Source organism: Suillus bovinus (assembly GCF_016758785.1).
Source record: "Suillus bovinus strain UH-Sbo-P2 chromosome Unknown EDB93scaffold_14, whole genome shotgun sequence".
In the NCBI taxonomy this organism is placed as follows: domain Eukaryota; kingdom Fungi; phylum Basidiomycota; class Agaricomycetes; order Boletales; family Suillaceae; genus Suillus; species Suillus bovinus.
The window spans coordinates 320516-341018 of NW_024542070.1; the positions used below are offsets into that span (position 1 = coordinate 320516).

Genomic DNA, 20503 nt, shown 5'->3' on the forward strand with positions numbered 1-20503 from the left:
CAGGAGCAGAATACCTTGTAGGGGATGATGCAAAACCACATACATGAGACAGTGGTCCAAAGGTAGAATGTTGTGCAGGAGAGGGCCCATGAGATGGCGCAGGAGATGGCGCAGGAGATGTGTCAGGAGACTTATGGTTGGATTTCTGGTGAGGGAGGCCCTGTCGATCGGATTGACCATCCACATACTAGCGTCGCCCACATTTGTGCATGGAGTGAGATGCAGGTGCTTCCTCAATAATCATGGGGCTATGGGAGGCCATGAGATGCGCAAGGGCACGTTGTCTTGTGATGGTCTTGATGGTGAGCAAGTTGTTCTTGAGAGCATTGGCAAAGACTTGGCGCTCATGAAGTGAGAGGTCGTGTATCCCCTTGCTCCTGATGAGAGTGGCACATTTCTCACCAGGCATCAGGACATTTTCAGGATAGTGCTGGAGAATGTAGCCATGACGAGCTAGTTCTCTAGGTAACAACTTCCATGGAAATGTTCCCCCTCGTCCTTTGAGCTCGCCTGCACCATTCTGAGTAAACATTTGAAAAGATTCTGATAGTAAACTCACCAAGCAACACTGAGAGACCACCAATAATACATGGTATGTCCTTCAGGCTTCTCCATCCATTGGGGTTACTCATCTGCCGCTTCTCCAGCCACTTTTCCAACACCATCTCCACTGGTAAGCCATTTTGCAATGCAATATGTTCGAGTTGATAGTCTAGCTTGGTAAAGTCCATAATTGTGATGTAGATGACTGACAAAGGAGGCTTGGGATCATCACAGATAAGACATCAATGACATCATACATGGTTTTTGCTAGAAGATTAGAAGTCTTCTCCGCCATTGATAAAGGTAGCAAATAAATACATTATATGATATATACATTTATTAGATGTATCAGAGTTTGTAGCTCAATGGGAGTTTACGGTGTGCCATCTTGTGTGGCGCTCGTTTGATTTGACTTGTGTGCTTGTTTTTTAAAAATTAATTTGCTGGATTTCAAATCTAGCCCCGGCAGCATGCCTGCGAAACTTATCCTAATTTGATGTTACTCTTAGGGTCAGATGGTTGGATATCCTAGGATTGAAATATTCTGCCTTATTGAGACTTGTCGCCCATCCAAGTCGATCTCTTGATGAGTGCGTATGTCATTTTCCCATTCATGTTCATAAAATAGGGTCTGTGAGAACATTGTCAAAAAAGTGCCAAGGGTGGACCTCCAGCAGCCAGCTCCTCCAGGACTTCCATGCACTCCAGTGCCTCCCACCCGAGTTGGAGGATCACTCAGCATTTAGCAAGTCCAGCAGCCAGCTCCTCCAGGATCTCCACATGCTCCAGTGCCTCCCACCTGAGTTGGAGGATCACTCAGCATTTAGCAAGTTTGATGCTCTCTCAAACCTTCCAAGAGGAGAGTGAAATTTTTGACTTTTGACTTCTCTTCTTTTACAGGATTTTTCTTGCAAATTTCCTATGTGAATCTCATTTGTTGCTCTGGCACATCCAAGTCCACCATGGACTATGAAATCCAAGAGTGCCATGGGCATTTTCTTCCTCCTGCCCTCCTTGTCGTCTGTTAGGCTCTACAAAAAGAGCATTTTCTTCTTGTATTTTTCTGCTGTGAACACTAAAGGTAAGTCATTGACCATCACACAATCTTCAGTTTAACATTTAATGCTAAAGGACATTCACAGTGTCCAGAAATGTTACATCCCAACCCAGAGGACCCTGACTACAACTGGGAGCAATTTGGTGGTGGTTGATACATATCTCCTCCCGCTGCCCAGACTCCCACTTGGTTATATACACACATCAAACCAACTGCATGTGATCCTGGCCTTGTCAAAAATGTGCAGGGTAGGAGAGCGAAACTTGCTCTGGACAAGAGTGGTGAAGTCAATCCCTCAGCTCAGAACATCCAGCCTGAGACAGGACAATGGCCTACTCCCATCTTACAGCAAGACCTTCCAAACAACATGCCGATCTGTGTCACGTGAAACTCCCATCTTACAGCAAGAGCTCCCAAACAACTCTGCACAGGGTAGGCAAGGCTTATATGGTGATGTACCACGCCGAGCTATGTTGTGTGAACTGCCATGTGAACCCCAGCGCCATTTTTCAGGCCCACGTGAACCTCCCCTTCATCTCAATCCTCAGCAACCTCAGCTTAACATTATCCTTTCACAACCTCCCCTTGCTACTATGCAGGGAACACACATGCCTGTGGGGTTGAACAGCAGGCAGGATCTCCACACTGACCGACTTAATGCTGGATCAAGTGCTGATGCTCTCGGAGTGCTAGGTCTTCCCCGGGCCAGTCTCATAGATGACTTCAGTGCAGGGACTTCCACTACATTTGACGGCACAAATCATCCATTCACTGCTGATACCACATTTGACTTCTCATCGCTTGATGTTCCATGGGATGCTGTGGGCAGGGACTTCGCTCTAGGCAATAAGTACAATGGCCACACGGATTTACCAGAGACCCGAGTTATCCCCCCCATGCCTGCAAAGACTCCACACCAACCTTCCTTTGGTGCTCAACCTGGTGTGCAAGATGCTTTCCCAAGCCATGATGACATGGGAGAATTTTCAGCTGGTGCGCTGGTTGGCTGTAGAACAGATGAGGTGAATGTATTGTTGGAGGAGAATTTCAAAGCTATCGATGACATATTCAATGATCTCATTGCAAAAACCAGCTTACCTTTGCAGCAAGTCTCTCATGCATATCACAAGGCCCGTGGATGAATTCATTCCATGTTCAATCACTGGAACACATATGGCCACTACTTGAAAGTGAACCGAAAGCAGGAGCTACAAAGACTTGGTAATATTGAGGTAGCTGATGCTGCTCAAATTATGCCAGCAATCCAAGCTGAATGCTACAAAGTGTTCTGAGCAGCTTTTCCGGATTCATGGCAAGAAATTCTCAAGACATTTGAGCAGGTAGAGGTGAGGTCAGTTGGACCTCAGACAGTTTTGCAGCGAACACAGGAATTCAGTAAGATTTGGAGAAAAGTCATGAGCACGGTGCATCCAACACTTCATACATCAAAATAATTTGCTGACCTTACTTTTAGGTGGACACCGCTGCTGCCAAACATGGCTTCAAAGCAGTCTTTATCATATGCGGAAAGGTGGTCAATCAGGACACCTCACTTGGGTATATACACAAAACACCAGGTGCAGAAAGTGTAAGTCATTCCTCTGTTTGTATACATCAAAGTCCTTACTCAACACTCTTGGTTTTGGCAAACACGCTGCCAAAGTGATGAAGATGCAATGATTGGACATTTAAAAGCTCATGTATAGTAAGTTCATGGCTCCAATGTAGACTGCTTATGAATTCTAACACCCCATTTTAGCAACCTCACATCCCTTGCTGTGGTTGAGGACACACATCCTGATGGCGCACCGAGCATAAACGAGGATGAGCTGCCACCCAAGCATGAATCAGTTGAAGTGTCAGCAGACACTCCAGATGCCATGAAAGTTGACCCAGATGCTCTGGAGGTGTCTGGCATTGGTGACTGGCAACTCCAGGTTGATGTTCTTCAATGCATCAAGGGTGGCATAACTGCGCTATTCAGTGAGTATCTATTCCTTTTGGTATTTTGCTTGACATTCACTTACCATTCTTAAGAGGAGCTTAGAGGGAAACTCACTGTCTGCTCAGGCAATTTCCCTTGGAAGAAGCTCTGCAACGACCTTGACCGTCAAGGGTTCGTCATTGAAGACTACCCAGAGGGCATTCTTATGCCAGGAGAGACATGCAGCACCAATGTGAGGAGTAAGGGGATCAACAACCTCAACAAATAGGAACAGATCATCCTTGCAGAAGCCTTGAAATGTGAAACACTGGTGATCAAACATGGGCCCACAGGTATTTACTCATGTATATATTCTTCACCTACACTAATTTCTTACTAGGTCCAGAGGTCAAAGACAATAGTCGACCTGTCATCATTGGGGAGGCTCCCCCACCACACTCTATTCACTTACGCAGCCGGCGGTTGCTTGCCAATGGCATCATAGATCGTGAAAATCCATCTTGTCTCCAGCAAAGTGCAGCAACCACCAAAGTCAGGAAGCCAAATGACAGTGTGCCCATCACTCCCCCCATAGTCGTTGAGAACGATTCTCCCACTTCTGCCATATTTTGTTGGAAAAACCTTGTCGTTTCGGTTGACATACCTCCTGCATGCCCCTTTAAGGTAGTCAGGCCACTGAAATCAAAGGTGACACCTGCACCTTCTGACATCATCACTCTCAAAGAGTCCATAAAGGCACCCTCAGGATCTGAGAAAGATAACTTGGAATATGATAACCTTCCACAAGACGACAAGTCTGACTATGAGGAAGAACTTCCATCCCACAAATGCAAGGCAAGGACCATTGGCAGCACTCACAGACTTAAGCACCATGTGCCATCCAGTGATGTCAAGTTGATTGAGCAGCCGCAGCCCAAGGGAAAGGGAAAAGAGACTGTATTGCAGAAGGAGAGGGCAAGGGTATGTTATCGTGAGCTCACCTCTGATTCTGAAGAGGAAAAGAAGGAAGGTATGTAAGGTTCATCTCTGCTGCCTGTATATCATGCTTACCATAACACTTTTTCATAGTTGATGTGCCTTTGTGATTCCGAGACGGTCCAGTACGTCCAAAGCCCAGGCCAAAGCTAAAGAAGGTTATTCCCAGTTCGACTGCAGCAGCTAAACAAGTTGCTTTCATGAAGGTGGGATGCTTCATATGCATGAATCATCAAGAGCAGCAGGACCCTTGGGAGCAGCAGCTCCATCAGGAGCATCAGAGGTGCGCGAATCATTGAGAGCAGTAAGCACAGAAGTATCACCAGAGCTGTCTGCCCCCTCATCTCCATCGCCTCAATTTCAGCAACCTCTGCACTTGTTGGTTCCACCATCATATGACCAGCATAGCACTGCCCTCCAAACTGCACCATATAATTACGGTCATGGCAGGACCCTTCCAGCACCTTCATATGGGCAACATCTTGATGTGCTGCAAGGTCAGAACTATCCTGACCCACACCATAATCAGATCACCTACCAACAGACTGCTCAACCCCTTCTAGCCACAAATCAGAGTTTGGGTGTCAAGACTGCCAGTTACAGCCATGCCCAGTATGCTCCTCATGATGACGTGTATACACACCTTGCATCCCATCATGCTAATGCTGCACACACGGAAGCTTATATGACCCGTCCACCTGCTCATCAACAACATCTGGAAAACAACAGTACTCCTGCATTGGTATTTTCTCAGCAGCAGCAATATTCAGACATTTTTGGTTGTGTGCCTGCTTGCACACATTCTTGTGCACGTACTCCTCAACAACACAGGGAGACTTACGACACTCATGTGCTGGCTCATCAACCACCCACCTCTCAGCAGCATACAAGGACATACAACACTCGTGTGCCTGCTCCATAACAAGGACATGTGGATGGCAGGGTAGCATATGACCTGGACGAACACTGGCAGCCTCACTATGGGCCACAAACACCCCACTCTAGTCAGAGGATGAGCCCTTTACCTGCTCTTATGGGGTACTCATCATCACCGCCTCAGTCTGAAGGCAACTAGTAGACATCACCTCTTGTTTCTTGGAACACTTTCCTACATTGTGCACTCTTGATGTTTCTGTCATCTTTGCTTTTGATGGTGTTCTTGATATTTCCACATGTCCATACCTCACTCGTTGCTTTGATCATGTGTTCTTGATGTCTTGTATGTTAATATCTCACCCATCCTTGCTCTAACCAGTTGTACAACTGACTTCAATGATAGTTTACTTATGTACTTTCATGTGCCAATAAATCAATTGTTATTGTTTCTGGTTGAATGAACTTGAAATGCTTCAGATGTTTGTGAAGTGAGATTCGAAGTCCAAGGTTCATGATGCAGGAACATTTAGAACAAACCTGGCCTGGCATGAGAACAACGAACATTGAGATCAAACATTAGATAATGGAAAAGTTGAGTCACTGAAAGGGATGCACTCGAGGCTTGTATGATTACAAAACATTTAAAACAAACATTAAATAACAGAAAGGTTGAGTCATTGAGTTGAGCAAGATGCACTCGAGGCTCATGAAGGCTGCAAGCAAGGGAGCAAGGGCAATGGACAGCACTATGCAAGATGAACTCAAGGCTTGTAAAGCACCTGACAGTGAGTACAATCAGAAAAGGCCAAGAAAACAGTTTAGAAAGAACTCATTGTTTGATGGTTGCTAGATGGCTGTGAGCAAGGGCAACAGACAGTACTATGCATCAAAGGGGGCACAGATCTATACTTACCATACATGGCAGTGAGTGAGGGCAAAGGGCACAGACTATACTTGCCACGAGAACCTCTGTGTGAACTTGAGTCAATTACCCTCTCAAGGGTGAGAGCCTATTGTAGCATCTGGTGGAGACTCTCTTGGGGACAATGGTCTCTCAGCCTAGTTTTCCATAACATAGAAACTGGGTCTGAAAGATCATGGGAACATCTCTGAAGTGGTGCCAAGGGTGATATATTCAGCCTCAGTGCTGGATAGTGCCACAGAGTCTTGCTTCTTTGACTGCCAGCTTACAGCGCCACCCGCCATCAAGAAAATATGGCCCGTTATCAAACATCGGTCGTTGATGTCTGATGCCCAGTCCTATATCTACAAAACCACACAGGCTCGTCTCTCCATTTCCTCTGAAGGTGAGTCATTTGTTTGATGTTTTGCATAGATAACAGTATGCACACTTTAGAGCATTCTAGTGTTCATCGCCTGGGGTAGCAGAGTGCTTGCTCAATGTGCCCACTGCAAATGCAAGGTCTGGGCAAGTTGTGAGCATCACATACATCAATGCACTGAGCACACTTTGATAAAATTTGATGTCTGCTTCTGCGCTCTCTCGTTTGACTAACATGGTGTTTGACTCTGTAGGTGTAGTGATGGGTCCCCTCATTACACAAATCACCAAGTGTCGAGTACCGAAACCTGAAACTCAAGACCCAGTACACAAATCACCAAGTGCTGAGTGCTGAGTGTCGAGGCCTGAACCCCAATGTCCGAAGCCCAAAACCCAAAGCCTGAAACCCAAAAATATGTATACAACATATCCATATTTCCCTCATTACACAAATCACCGAGTGTCGAGTACTGAAACCTGAAACTCGAGACTTGGTACACAAATCACCAAGTGCTGAGTGCCAAGTGCCAAGTGCTGAGTGCCGAGCCCTGATGTCCAAAGCCTGAAACCTGAAGCCTGAAACCTGAAAATATGTATACAACATATCCATATTTCCCTCACTGCACAAATCACCAAGTGTCAAGTACTGAAACCCAAAACTCAACACCCGGTACACAAATCACCGAGTGCTGAGTGCCAAGTGCCAAGGCCTGAAACCTGATGTCTGAAGCCCAAAACCCAAAAACATGTATGCAACATTTCCATTTTTCACTCATTGCACAAATCACCGAGTGTTGAGTGCCAAAACCTGAAACTTGAAACCTGATACACAAATCACCAAGTGCTGAGTGCCAAGGGCCAACACCTGAAGCCTGAAGCCCCAAACCCAAAAACATGTATGCAACATGTCCATTTTTCACTCATTGAACAAATCACCAAATGCTGAGTGCTGAAACTCAAAACTCAGTGACTACAACTGGACATGAATTCTGTATTTGTATGTATTATCCATTGATGTAGGGTTCAAATAACTTGGAAATTGTATTGACTACCAAGTGTTGGGACTCAGGACTTGCTAGTCAATATAGGAAAATGATAATGAAAAAATGAAAGTTAATATTATGCTTAACTTTCTTAATGAAGGTTGTAGTCTGAGTCTATGTGAGTGTATTGGTAGTCTTTTTTTGTCCATTGGTTATTGTTTGACCAAGATATAAGCTAAAGAAATCTGAAACATCAGTGATAATGAACAATGAAAGTTATTATTATCCTTAACTTCCTTAATAAAAGTTATAGTCCAAGTCTATGTGAGTGCATTGGTGGTCCTACCAAGTGTTGGTACTCAGTGTAGTGATGGTCGCAGTGCTGGGCTCAGAACCACTGATTTTCATACTCATGTCAACATCCAAAACAAATCTGCATACATCTGATGCACTTCGGATCAGGGACCTGGAATAACACCCATATATGTCCATTATAATAGCCCTAATAGTTTAGAAAGATCCATGAAGGATTGATGTAATGACAGGCATATGTGTGAAATGTGACAATAGACATATTTTTACAAAGTCACATTTATAGATGATTCAGGCCAAAGATTTCATTAAAAATATGTAGGATAGATTGTAAACTACCTAAGGAACCCATACTGCCTACTGGCTTGAGCGTAGGGGGTGGGTGGAAGGGATATAGTGAAAATATGAGTTGACTCAGCATTAAAGTCCCATTATTGCTTCACTGACCATTTTCGATGCTTTGAGTCTTTGAAGTTTCCCACACTCAATTTCTTATCTATTTCACTTCCTCAGTACTCAATTCTTGGTGGATTTGTCTGTAAATTTATGTCTATGATACTTGATATATTTTAAATGTACTCCAGGTTTCTGATCATGAAGATTCAATGTTTTGAAGGTATGGGCCCCTTATCAGGAGAAATGGCAAGTATGCACACTAGCTCACAAACTCCAGCCTATTGTGAGCTGATCTTGGTCATAAGAGGCAAGAATATAAGCTATGCTCATTATATATTAAAAAGGTTGGATCATGGATGCAAGGGCAAGATACTGAAAATTATGAAAAATGTCAAAAGTGCAATGGTCTATGCTTTATTCCTGGAGAAGGATCCTGTGGGTCCTGGGCTGGCTATATGATATATCTACTCCAAATATGCTCAGGAATAGACTCCCTACAGTCCTCAAGGTCCGGTCCTACATGGAAAAAAATATCCAGGGGGTGAACCACCAGGAAAGTGGGAGGTACACTATACAATAAACATATGGTCCTGAGCTCCTAATACATTCTCTCTATTGCTGAATAGATGATGGGGATATAACTTCAAAGTCTATTCACCTAAAAATAAACACATAGGAACATATTTTGTATTTTGATGTATATATGCTATATCCATTTAAGTACTGAGTCTCAGCTATCGACTATCAAGTCCCGACACTCAATAGTTGGTAGTCAGTATTTGAGCTCCGAGTGCCAATATTGCCCACCAATATCTCAGTCAAATGATAACTAAATCAAGATCCGAGTTCCAAACCCAACTACCGAATACCAAGTGTCGGTACTCAGGACTTGGGACTGTTGGCTGGAGTACCTGACTATTGATTGCTGGGTAGAGAGTACCCGTCTATTGATTCCCAGGTACCAAGTGTCAGAACCATGTTCTGAGTACCAATTTCTAAGTACGTAGTACCGAGTACATATTTTCAGGTTTTGGGTTTTGGGTTTTGGGCTTTGGACATCAGGTTTTGGGCCTTGGCACTCAGCACTCAACACTTGGTAATTTGTGTATAGGGTCTCGAGTTTTGGGTTTTGGTACTCAACACTCGGTGATTTGTGCAATGAGGGAAATATGGATATGTTGCATACATGTTTTCGGGTTTCGGTGTAAAGAGTAAATCTCCGCTGGGCTCAGCAGAAATTGTACTACCTAGTCAACAATGTTTAGGTAGATCTTAGCACAACCTATGCTGCTATACTTGTAGAGCAAGTGCGTTCAATCCTAAAGGGATTGCTAATTGGTTTTAGTAGTAAAAATGTGTCAGTAATGCAAATAACAAATTGTCCGATGGTGCGAAACGATGTCCGAAGAATCGATGATGTCCTGAAGGTACTTATCCAATGTCTGAAGCCAAAGTGCTATGTCCGAGATTTCGGACTTTCGGACTTCATGATAATAGGTCTAAAACTTTATAACAAGTGTCGGATTGCGAGTGGTATGCACGAGTATAACGAGTGATGGAGTATGACGGTGAATGAATGGTAATATTTCGCAATGCAACTAAGAACTATGAGAATATTCTGGGTGATCTGCAGAGTCAGGAAACGGCTCCTAACTACTGGATGATCAATGCTACAGGTCACTACAGAGTATTTAAGTAAGTACGTAGAAATTCAGAAAACTACAGGCGAAGATAGTAGCGATATATTTCGGGTCCAATGTCCTATGTAATAAGACATGAGGTGCTGTGGACATGTAATAACGTGGTCCGAATATCAGAAAATGTGCATGGGAATAGCTACGCACCCAGTGAGGCTAGTTCGGATGGACAGGACACGGGATGGACAAGTGTGCGCAAAGTGCGATCGGCCGATGCGATGTCTGAAGGTCCGATGCATTGGATCCGATACAGAGTGGCTCGGACATGTGCGCATATGTTTCGGGTGTTGACGTGAGTATGAAAATACGTGGTTTCGAGCCCAACACCACGACCATTGCTACATCGGGCTTTGGGTTTCAAGCTTCGGACATTGGGGCTCAGGCCTCAGCACTCGGCACTTGGTGATTTGTGCAATGAGGAAAATATGGATATGTTGTATATATATTTTCAGGCTTTGGACATCAGGTTTCGGGCCTCGGCACTTGGCACTCAGCAGTTGGTGATTTGTGTACTGGGTCTCAAGTTTCAGGTTTTGGTACTCGACACTTGGTGATTTGTGCAATGAGGGAGATATGGATATGTTGTATACATATTTTCGGGTTTCAGGCTTTGGGTTTTGGGCTTTGGACATTGGGTTTTGGGCCTCAGCACTCGGCACTCAGCACTTGGTGATTTGTGTACTGGGTCTCAAGTTTCGGGTTTCGGTACTTGACACTCAGTGATTTGTGTAATGAGGGAAATATGGATATGTTGTATATATATTTTCGGGTTTCGGGCTTCAGATGTCGGGGTTCGGGCCTCAGCACTTGGCATTCAATGATTTGTATAATGTAAATGAAAAATGGGCATGTTGCACACCGGGTTTCAAGTTTTGGGTTTTGGCACTTGACACTCGGTGATTGCAATGAGTGAAAAATGGTTATGTTATATACATGTTTTTGTGTTTTGGGCCTCGGACTTTGGGGTTTGGCCCTCGGCCCTTGGTACTTGGTGATTTGTGTACTGGGTCTCGAGTGTCGGGTTTCAGCACTTGACACTCAGTGGTTTGTGCAATGAATGACAAATGGACATGTTGCATACATGTTTTTGGGTTCCAGGCTTCAGGTTTTGGGCCTCGGCACTATTTGCGAGTTTCCAGTCTCGAGCTTCGGGTGTTCGGGTATCCGAAATGGATGTTGCACAATGGGATTTGGTTTTCAGGCATCTGGGACTCGGTGATCCATGAATGTCAGACAAATATCTCACTACCTTGGCCCACCTGTCTATATAATAAATATTCCACCACTCCCTCAGCCCACCTGTCTACAAAATAATTCCAGTACATCAGCCCACCCATCTATATAATAAACCATTACATCAGCCCATCCGACATCTTTGAGGATATACATAATATCAGCATAGATGGGCCCACCCATCTCCATCAGAAATAATATCCCTCCCGGCCCATCCATCAACATCGGGGATATACATAACATTGGCCCATAGTCCACTGGCCCGTCTTATATGGGATATTATGTCAGTCGGGTGACCCATATAATACGGAGTTTGTCACTGAAGGGGCTCACCCTGCAATGCCTTCATGAAGGCCTTTGATGTGAAATCATCCTCTGGCACCCAGTGTCTTCTTAGATAGATGATCTATAGATGAACACCTACAAAATCAAATATCTCCACGGTCAGTGATTCAGACAAATACCAATGACTGATAACGTGGTTGTTTGTGGGTGGCCTGTCAGTATATCCAAGCTACGGTCAGACAAAGGTACTCTACGATATCAGTCTAGAAACACTAGTTAACCCAGCGATATGGTGTTGACTAAAAGAAACAAAGAAACAGAAAAAAAAGAACCAAGACTAAGCACAATCACTGGTGCTAAACAGAAATAAGAACTAAGACTAGGCACAATCAATGGTGCTATATTCTAAACTTACTGTGAAACAATTGTGCGAAGCTGTATTGGTCACTCCCACAGCGCAAACAGGTAGGATCAAAGGTCAAGACTTGTCAAAAGCTTCCGTAGAACTCTTAGCCTAATATTGAATCTGCTGCCAAGGAACTCACAATGAGTATTAAATGTTACAAGAACATCTAGACGCTTGGGCCCCTACCATTTTTCTCCTAATACTCCTCGTATCAGCCCTCGCGTCATACCCTTACCCCGACCTTACCCTTGTCATCCTCGTCATCCTCGCATTCCCTTTCACCCTCTACCTGTCGCTTCAGCAAAGCCAGTACATTTGGCCGGACCCTTTCACTGACGAAGCATACCCATGCTCCGTTTCGCCACCTGACTGATCCTGCGGACAGCCCCCTTTGCCCTTACCATCTGGATGGTAACCTATGACACGATGCACGACGCATCCCCTTTTCCCTTTCTTGTTCTCTGACTCGGTGCGCAGTCGCACATGCAACTTATACTTAGATCCGCAGTTGCACAGTCGTGCCCCTGCGCGTTTCACTTCTTATTCCGATCTTTGACTCACTTTCTTATCCAGCACGTTCTACCTAGATCGAACGTGCCTTCCTATTATGGTCTTACCCTTTACCGATTGCCTCTCCCGGTAGTACGAGTTATCATCCACTAATACGTCCCCTGTCCTCTATATAAACTCGCTACCATGTACTATATTCCCTAACTTGAATCTACTTGGTTCTTGACCTCCTACTCTCACCAGAGTGATCCTTCTGCCTCGCCAGCAGTCTATATTCTATCTTCTTATCTGCTCTTCGCGGATAAGCCTATAGTCTCGACCTTTACTCATCGACTTCGTCGACGAGCAAAGCCCCTGTTAACTAGTCGGACTTCTGTCCTTCTAAATTAACGACGATCCTTACGATTAACCTTTGGGTGTCGTAAGCCTAGGCCGATATAGCTTATCGTCTTGCGCCCGCGTGACATAAGCTACCCGATTTGGACATAGGCGTCAAATCGTACTTGCCGAAGACACGCCAAGTACGACCCCTAACCTTGGGCTAGCCCAAGGACGTCCTCGACCGTTGACGACACACGCTCTGTTTGAGCGTCGCCAACAGATACCATCCAAGTCGTAACAGTAATAGGAAGATAGAAGTGTTCTGATTTTGTCTTTAGATTTACTTCTTCTACATCTGCAAAGTTCGCAAGGATCGAGTATCTACTGCCCGACTTGTCTGTCTATTGTTCCTCCAAGATTTTATTTCTTCTAGAGGCTTCCCATTCCTTAAACCATCTAGGCGGTTCTGATACCTTTTTGGCAAGTGCGTCTGCCTTGGCTTTTATCTTAGCCAGCATCTCTTTGCCTTCTGGTGATATGGTCCAGTCTTTGAACCACTTGGGAATCTCCGATTCTTTCTTCTTTGCTTCTCTATCAGCTAAGAAATCTTGGAACCATCTAGGAGGTGCGGAGTTATCTGAGGAGGGAGGGAAATTCGGAGTTCTACATTTTTGTGCAATGTGATTTGGCTTTCCACATTTGTAACAATTGAACGGCTGTTTAGGCCCATTCGTAGCCTCATCAAGTGCGTGAAACTCATGCAAGGAATAAGTCTTCTTAGTCATTGTACCAGTTGTATTCTGGAACCCGCTTTACAAATGATGTAAGAAGTTTGAAGGGCGAGTCGTAATGGCCCTTCCGGAAAAGGAATAATGAAGTGGTGGACGAGTCGTAACGGTCCATCTGAAAAGGAATGATGATTAAGGGAGAGGGAAAAAGGAGTATGTAAATGGAAAACTGAAGCGGTCCCCGATACTAATCGGATCTACCACGTGCTTCAGGGTCAAAGGGTTCTTTATTCAACCCTACTAACACTTCCCTATCTACTAACTAAAAGAGAGTACGTAAATTACACCTTTGTTAAGTGAGAAAAATGTGGTGTGCTTTGTGTGTGTTACTTCTCAATCACCACAAGGGTACAGGCCAAGGACAAGTTATCACTCTTCCAGCCAAAGCTTACAAGTGCAAGTCTCACTTGGACACCGTATCTAAATCCTTTTGGTAATGATGGTAAGACTATCCGCAGATGCAACAGTTCTACTAAACTTAACAGAAAGGTACTACGTGCGTACGAAGAAAAGGGTAATCGTAAAAAGGAAACTATAGTAATGTGAAGCAGGCAGGGTTTTGGGCCAGCACTTCAAGTTGTAGTGAGACGCCTAATGTCGTCAACACCTCCGTATACTGGCGGCTGCAATGTACGGCAGGGCCTGGTATAGGACTACTAACTACAAAAGACTAATGGTAGAGAAAACGCTCAAGTGAGCAAAGAAAGGGTTTCAAAGAAAAGGATCGCGGTTGTTTAGACTGGGCAAGATAAAATGTGTAATGGGTGTTAGACGTATGTCTCGCGCAAATATACTGCTGAGAGACACGTGTAACGACTGAGTAAAGATGATTGTTTGAATCGTTGGTCAACCTATTGGTCGGCCAAGGCTTCAAAGGATATAGTAGTGGATGCGAGCGGTATGCGAGAGTCGGAGTCTCCTATAGTTCAAACCTAATGTCACAACCCAAATAACGAATTAACGCTTGGGCAGAGACTAGGACTCGACTAAGGTTATCGGACAAGAGAGAGAGGAGCAAGTACGTCTTGGATTGCTACAATGTAGATACAAGAGGTTTAAACTAGAGAACTATCGACCAAGACATGCTACCTATATACAACTATTAAAACGGAGATTGAAACTAAGATATAACTACTAGCCAATCATAAAAAGGGAAAGGGAATCATACCATAGAACATCGTAGAATATTAAAGAAGCATCACGTGATCATATCTTATCTTATCGTATCTAATCTAATCTATTCACAATCAAAGAACTCGTCTTCTTCATCAGTCACATCGAAGACACGTGTCGTGGGCACTAAAGGTATTTCAGGAATGATAGACGCTTTCAGGGTAGGGTTAGGGTTTGACTTAGGCGCTGTATATTGATGCTTAGGAAGATTTAGGAAAGAATAATGGTTTGTTAAAGGTACTCATGACAGATATACTACATTATTTGTCATAGATCATAATACCTGTGTGAATTGTACGTAGGTGAACATGATTTGTCAGGCTTAGTCATAGATCAGCTGACTGTGGTAAGAGAACATGGTTTACATAATATGTTGAAACTTGTTTGTATTTGGTGTTATTTAGAGACGTAGCATATGTCATAAAGCAAAACTGGGTAACACATGTATTTAAAGTTTCCTGGAAGTTCCCGCAAACAAACATATGCGGAAAGTATTTTTCATGGAAGCTTCAGATGCGTGAGAATCTAGCTGAGTCATCTTCGAGCCAAATAGCACAAAATTCACTCCATGCAAAATTCCCGAAAAATATTCACTAACACCACACGGTCATGCACCGGACCAGTTTGGTGCAGGTCACCAGCATTTCCACTTCCGGATGCCCAAGGTGATGCAACATTGTTTTTGCTTGATCAACCTGTCCCTCTGGCCATGTCAACCCCCGCATCCGCACTTCCTCCTCTCATTGACCTGTCTATGGGAGGGATGGAGCCCAACCCCCCGAACCTCCAGGATGATTCTGCCATTGACGGACTCATATTTGAGCTCAACCAAATTCAACCTGAGGTTTCACAGATGCCTGGTGAAATTGTGAAACCGGATGATCTGGGCAATCTTTTCCCAGAATATGATTCAGTTGAAGAGATGGATGTTCAAGTGAAGGGTGAACCTTCTGGTGAGGATGTTGACATGGCTACATAATTAGATAGTCATAGATGTATATGCAATGTTTTCAATCAATGTTACCTTTGTTATCACTGACCTATCATTTCACCAAGTGCCGAGACCCGAATGCCGAGTGCCGAGGCCCAAAATCCGAAACACGAAATGAGTGGAAAACCAAATTTCGCAAAATTGTTGACATGGAAATGTTACATTGTCTTCAACAGTTTGCTGGATGTCATTTTCCGATCCCCAAAACCTGGAAAGCCCGGAAACCTCATTCTGGGCTTTCTGGGTTTTGGGTTTTGGGGATCAGAAAATGACATCCAGCAAACTGTTGAAGACAATGTAACATTTCCATGTCAACAATTTTGCGAAATTTAGTTTTCCACTCGTTTCGTGTTTCAGATTTTGGGCCTCGGCACTCTGCATTCGTGTCTCGGCACTCGGTGAATCGATAAGTCAGTGATAAGTTTTGGGGTTTTGCAATCAGCTCTTGGTGAATTTTGTAAGAAATACCATATGGTGTATTGTGTCCAGTGTCATGTTTCAAGTTTTGGGTTTCGGCCATTGGCACTTGGCACTCAGCACTCAGGACTGATTTGACAATTCAGTTTCGGATTTTGGTGTTCTAGGAGTAACACTTTCATGTCAACAATTTTGCAACATTTAGTCTTCCACTTGTTTTGAGTTGTGGGTTTCAAGCCTCAGATCTCAGCACTCAGCACTCGAGCCTTGGGCCTCAGCACTCAGGTCTCGGCACTTGGTGAATTGATAAGATGAATTCTGGGGTTTTAGGATCGGCATGTGGTGAATTTTGTAAGAAATAACATATTGTGTATCGCTTCCAGTCTCGGGCTTTGGGCTTTGGCACTCAGCACTAGGTGATTCAATCAGTCAGTGGTAACACTTTTGGTTTTGCAGTTCGGCTCTCAGCACTCAGTGATATGTCTAAGGAAATTGATATTTCACACATTCTTGCTAGTATCCAGTTTCCAGTCTTGAGCTTCGGGTCATCAGGCATCCGGAATTCGAGATGGTGATTTCTTGTGGAAAAATGGATGTTGTACCATGGGATTCAGTTTTTGGGTGTCGGGACTCGGTGATCCATGCATGTCAGACATGAGTATCCAGTGCTTTATATATCTATATAGTAAACCAATACCTTGGCCCATACGTCTACACAATATCTCACTACCTTGGCCCACCCGTCTATATTACATTCCCCTCCGTCAGCCCACCTGTCTGTGTAATATATTACCTTGTCGGCCCACCAGTCTATATCATAAATAATTTTCTGCACTCTTGGCCCACCCATCAATATAATAAATATTTTACTGCTTGCCCGGCCCACCCATCTATATCATAAATAATTTTCTGCACTCTTGGCCCACCCATCAATATAATAAATATTTTACTGCTTGCTCGGCCCACCCGTCTATATCATAAATAATTTTCTGCACTCTTGGCCCACCCATCAATATAATAAATATTTTACTGCTTGCTCAGCCCACCTGTCTATATAATAAATATTCCACCGCTTTCTCAGCCCACCTGTCTACAAAATGATTCCTGTACGTCAGCCCACCCATCTACAAAATAATTCCTGTATGTTGGCCCACCCATTGATATAATAATCTTTGCCTTACATCTCTCTTCAGCCCAGCTGTCTATAATATATATCTCCATCCTACTCTACATATTACCCAGATGGGCCCACCCATCTCCATTGGCAAAATATCCATCCCAGCCCATCCAACATCATTGAGGATATATATAACATTAGCATAGATGGGTCCACCCATCATCATCAGGAATAATATCCCTCACGGCCCATCTGTCAACATCAAGGATATACATTACATTGGCCCATAGTCCGCTGGCCCGTCTTGTATGGGATATTATGTAGGTCAGGTGACCCGTATAATACGGAGTTTGTCACTGAAGGGGCTCTTTTCTCAACATCACTTCCAACAACCATCGGGGTTTTGACACCCGATCCCTACCATCCAACTATGTGCTATGCTCCGCATCCACCTTCAGTAGAGGCATCAGATATCACGAGGATGGCTTCATACAAGCGACCTTTCCTTGTGCACATATCTGCATGCAGGACGCCAGGGTTATAGCTAGAAATTATCTTACTGCATTTGGCTTGGAAAAGGAGCCATTTCGAAGCATATTGCACTCAGGTTGTGGAGGAGATAGTCACTGTTGCACACAGCACTGGTCAACCAGCTGAGTCAGGTAGGGGCAAAGGCCATTGACATTTGCCCATCATTTGCTTACCGTACTTGTGGCAACAGGCTTAAAGTGTAAGGAGACCAAACAAATGAAAAGATTGGATCTAACACACCCAGATGCAATCAAACTGGTATGTCTCAAATCTGGCTATGTTTGGATATTCTGATGCAGACCGAAATACTACAGATATCCTGCAAGAGGGACAGGCTCAAGAGGGCCTTGAAGGACAACACACTCGCCCTGGTGGACTCCCAGGATAGAAGTCACATTGAGGGCTATGCCTTGGATGGCAAGGACCCTGCCGAGGTCATACCATACATTCATAGCATCACAGGTTTGACAACCTGGAGTGACAGGGTGATTTCAATAGACTTTACCTTCGACTCAGGTGGGGTAGTATCGTTTTCTTGTACAATAATCAATGACACTCATTTGGCACCACACAGAATCTATATCGACAGAAGGCCATTCTCCTCTTAGTGGCCCTTCATATCTTGAAACTGATTCCCCACGAGCCCAAACATTCATTAGTGGATCTATTCCCTGATCAGTATGAAACCATTCCAGAGCACTATGTAGCAATGGCATGTGCTATGGTATGTAACATCTTTAGTTCAAAATTTGAACCTCACACTGGTCTTCAATCTACAGCTTGTCATTCGTTTCAGGCTATGCTTTCCCGACCATCAAATTCCTAAAATTACTGCTCACATCCTGCAGAGGGAGGCCTATTTTCAGTTGGTTCTCCTCAGGATGGCTCGCATGGGCAACAGCCCAGAAGCTATTGAGCTGAACCAGTGGATGAGTATGTGCCTTAGAAATACTGGGTGGAAACATGACCTGTTGAGCTAATTCTATTAGAGTTTGTTGACAAACTGACTCAAGTTTGTCTCATGCACACAGTGAATCTGTCCTGCAATTGTCAAATTCACATTGTGGACCAAGTGGGCGATGATCTCATGCCACAGCACGTCCTGCTTGAAGGCTTTCACTCATGCAATATTGAATATGTACTATATGTGTAAGGTGTAGTTGTTATAGATGATCTTGTAGTGAATTTTCATTGTACTACATCTTGGTTGCATACAATTTGAACTGGCACAGCACCACTTAGTATATTGGCAGTTCCTGGATACCCCCAGCAGGTGTCACTGTTTAGTATATGTAAACTTTCAGAGATCCCTAGCAGCGGCGAACCACAGGTCCCTGATTCTGTTGTCTCATTATTTCTTCTACTATCCCTCAAACAGCATATTTTGACCTGTGACTTGACTGCAATGTAACGATGGTAGCGGTGCTGGGCTCGGAACCATGGTTTTTCATACTCACGTCAACACCCAAAACATACGCACACATCTGACGCACTTTCACACATGTCCGAGCCACTCCGCATTGGACCTTTGGATATCGCATCGGCCAATCGCACTTTGCGCGCTGAAGGTGAATCAACTCAGCTGTTGGTCAAATGATAAATCAAGGGGAGGGACACAAGAAGCTGATATAATGATCTAGTGCAACACCTAGTCTGCTATGCTTGCAGGGACAAGCACATTCGATCCAAGGGGAAGCAAGGAAGACAAATCCACAGTTGTGCAGTGGCTGTGCGAGGCGAGCGATGTAAGCGCGAAGCGCGGGAAAATCGCGCGTGATTAGCGCGAGAGTGTGGGAACGTGAAATACGAAAGTGCGAAATGAAACAACCAACAAACGAGGGCTCAATGAATGACTACTAACAGGACTGCTAATAAATTCTGACTCTAGCTATAGACATGATGAGGGAACTCCACTAGGGTAAGGAGTGGTGCTCAAAAAGGGTGAAAAATGCGGACCTATATATGTGTCTCGCTGAGTGAGCCGAGTAGGAGATAATGTAGGTAATAGGGTATGTAAGTCAGGATCCATGCTTTAATATGATGTCATATTGAATGAGATGTGAAAATATGTACCAGTGAGACTTGCTAGACAGTGGATGGATGCTCCTGGATGATAGGGTGATGAAAGCGCGGGAAAGTGTCGCCTGATATGGAAATAGCTTGGGAAAGGTCAGGGAATGATGCTGCGAGTTGGTGCTGCAAATCTGGGTGGTATGAACTGAAGTATTACGCATTGCAAGCCTGTAATTATGTGAATCTCTACAGCGCACTTGTCCATCCCATGTCCTGTCCTTCCAAACTAGCCTCACTAGGTGCATAGTTATTCCCGTGCACATTTTCTGACATTCAGACCGTGTTATTACATGTCCTGCAGCACCTCATGTCTTATTACATAGGACATTGGACCTGAAATATATTGCTACTATCTTCACCTATAGTATTCCGAATTTCTACATACTTACTTAAATACTCTGTAGTGACCCATAGCAATTATCATCCAGTAGTTAGGAGCTGTTTCCCAACTCTGCAGATCACCCAGAATATTCTCATAGTTCTTAGTTGCATTGCAAAATATTACCATTCCTTCACTGTCATACTCTGTCACTTGTTATACTCACGCTGAAGAAGAGGAATCTAAACTGTGGGGAAAGTTGGTGCTAAGCTA

General features: G+C 44.2%; 6 protein-coding genes across 6 annotated transcripts; 5 read left to right on the forward strand and 1 right to left on the reverse strand.

Annotated features, from left to right (window-relative positions):
* Window positions 1-187: 187 nt before the first annotated feature.
* Window positions 188-532, reverse strand: EDB93DRAFT_1081597 (uncharacterized protein; the record flags this gene model as incomplete). Its single annotated transcript, XM_041445632.1, has 1 exon — window positions 188-532. One exon carries the CDS (start codon window positions 530-532, stop codon window positions 188-190), a length of 345 nt encoding a protein of 114 aa, XP_041309762.1.
* A 1538-nt stretch (window positions 533-2070) lies between these two features.
* Window positions 2071-2742, forward strand: EDB93DRAFT_1248429 (uncharacterized protein; the record flags this gene model as incomplete). The annotated part of the gene is made up of 1 exon (XM_041452710.1): window positions 2071-2742. One exon carries the CDS (start codon window positions 2071-2073, stop codon window positions 2740-2742), a length of 672 nt encoding a protein of 223 aa, XP_041309763.1.
* A 354-nt stretch (window positions 2743-3096) lies between these two features.
* EDB93DRAFT_1248430 (uncharacterized protein) lies at window positions 3097-4630 on the forward strand (the record flags this gene model as incomplete). The annotated part of the gene is made up of 7 exons (XM_041452711.1): window positions 3097-3188; window positions 3264-3305; window positions 3360-3583; window positions 3638-3777; window positions 3820-3877; window positions 3925-4554; window positions 4614-4630. The coding sequence occupies 7 exons, from the start codon at window positions 3097-3099 to the stop codon at window positions 4628-4630; spliced, it is 1203 nt and encodes a 400-aa protein (XP_041309764.1).
* Window positions 4631-4740: 110 nt separating this feature from the next.
* On the forward strand, window positions 4741-5442 carry EDB93DRAFT_1248431 (uncharacterized protein; the record flags this gene model as incomplete). The annotated part of the gene is made up of 1 exon (XM_041452712.1): window positions 4741-5442. The coding sequence occupies one exon, from the start codon at window positions 4741-4743 to the stop codon at window positions 5440-5442; it is 702 nt and encodes a 233-aa protein (XP_041309765.1).
* A 10049-nt stretch (window positions 5443-15491) lies between these two features.
* Window positions 15492-16765, forward strand: EDB93DRAFT_1102369 (uncharacterized protein; the record flags this gene model as incomplete). Its single annotated transcript, XM_041447198.1, has 5 exons — window positions 15492-15735; window positions 15950-16070; window positions 16131-16183; window positions 16574-16618; window positions 16647-16765. The coding sequence occupies 5 exons, from the start codon at window positions 15492-15494 to the stop codon at window positions 16763-16765; spliced, it is 582 nt and encodes a 193-aa protein (XP_041309766.1).
* A 972-nt stretch (window positions 16766-17737) lies between these two features.
* On the forward strand, window positions 17738-19619 carry EDB93DRAFT_1102370 (uncharacterized protein; the record flags this gene model as incomplete). The annotated part of the gene is made up of 7 exons (XM_041447199.1): window positions 17738-17844; window positions 17887-17969; window positions 18029-18096; window positions 18153-18272; window positions 18413-18562; window positions 18618-18771; window positions 19507-19619. 7 exons carry the CDS (start codon window positions 17738-17740, stop codon window positions 19617-19619), a joined length of 795 nt encoding a protein of 264 aa, XP_041309767.1.
* Window positions 19620-20503: the final 884 nt, after the last annotated feature.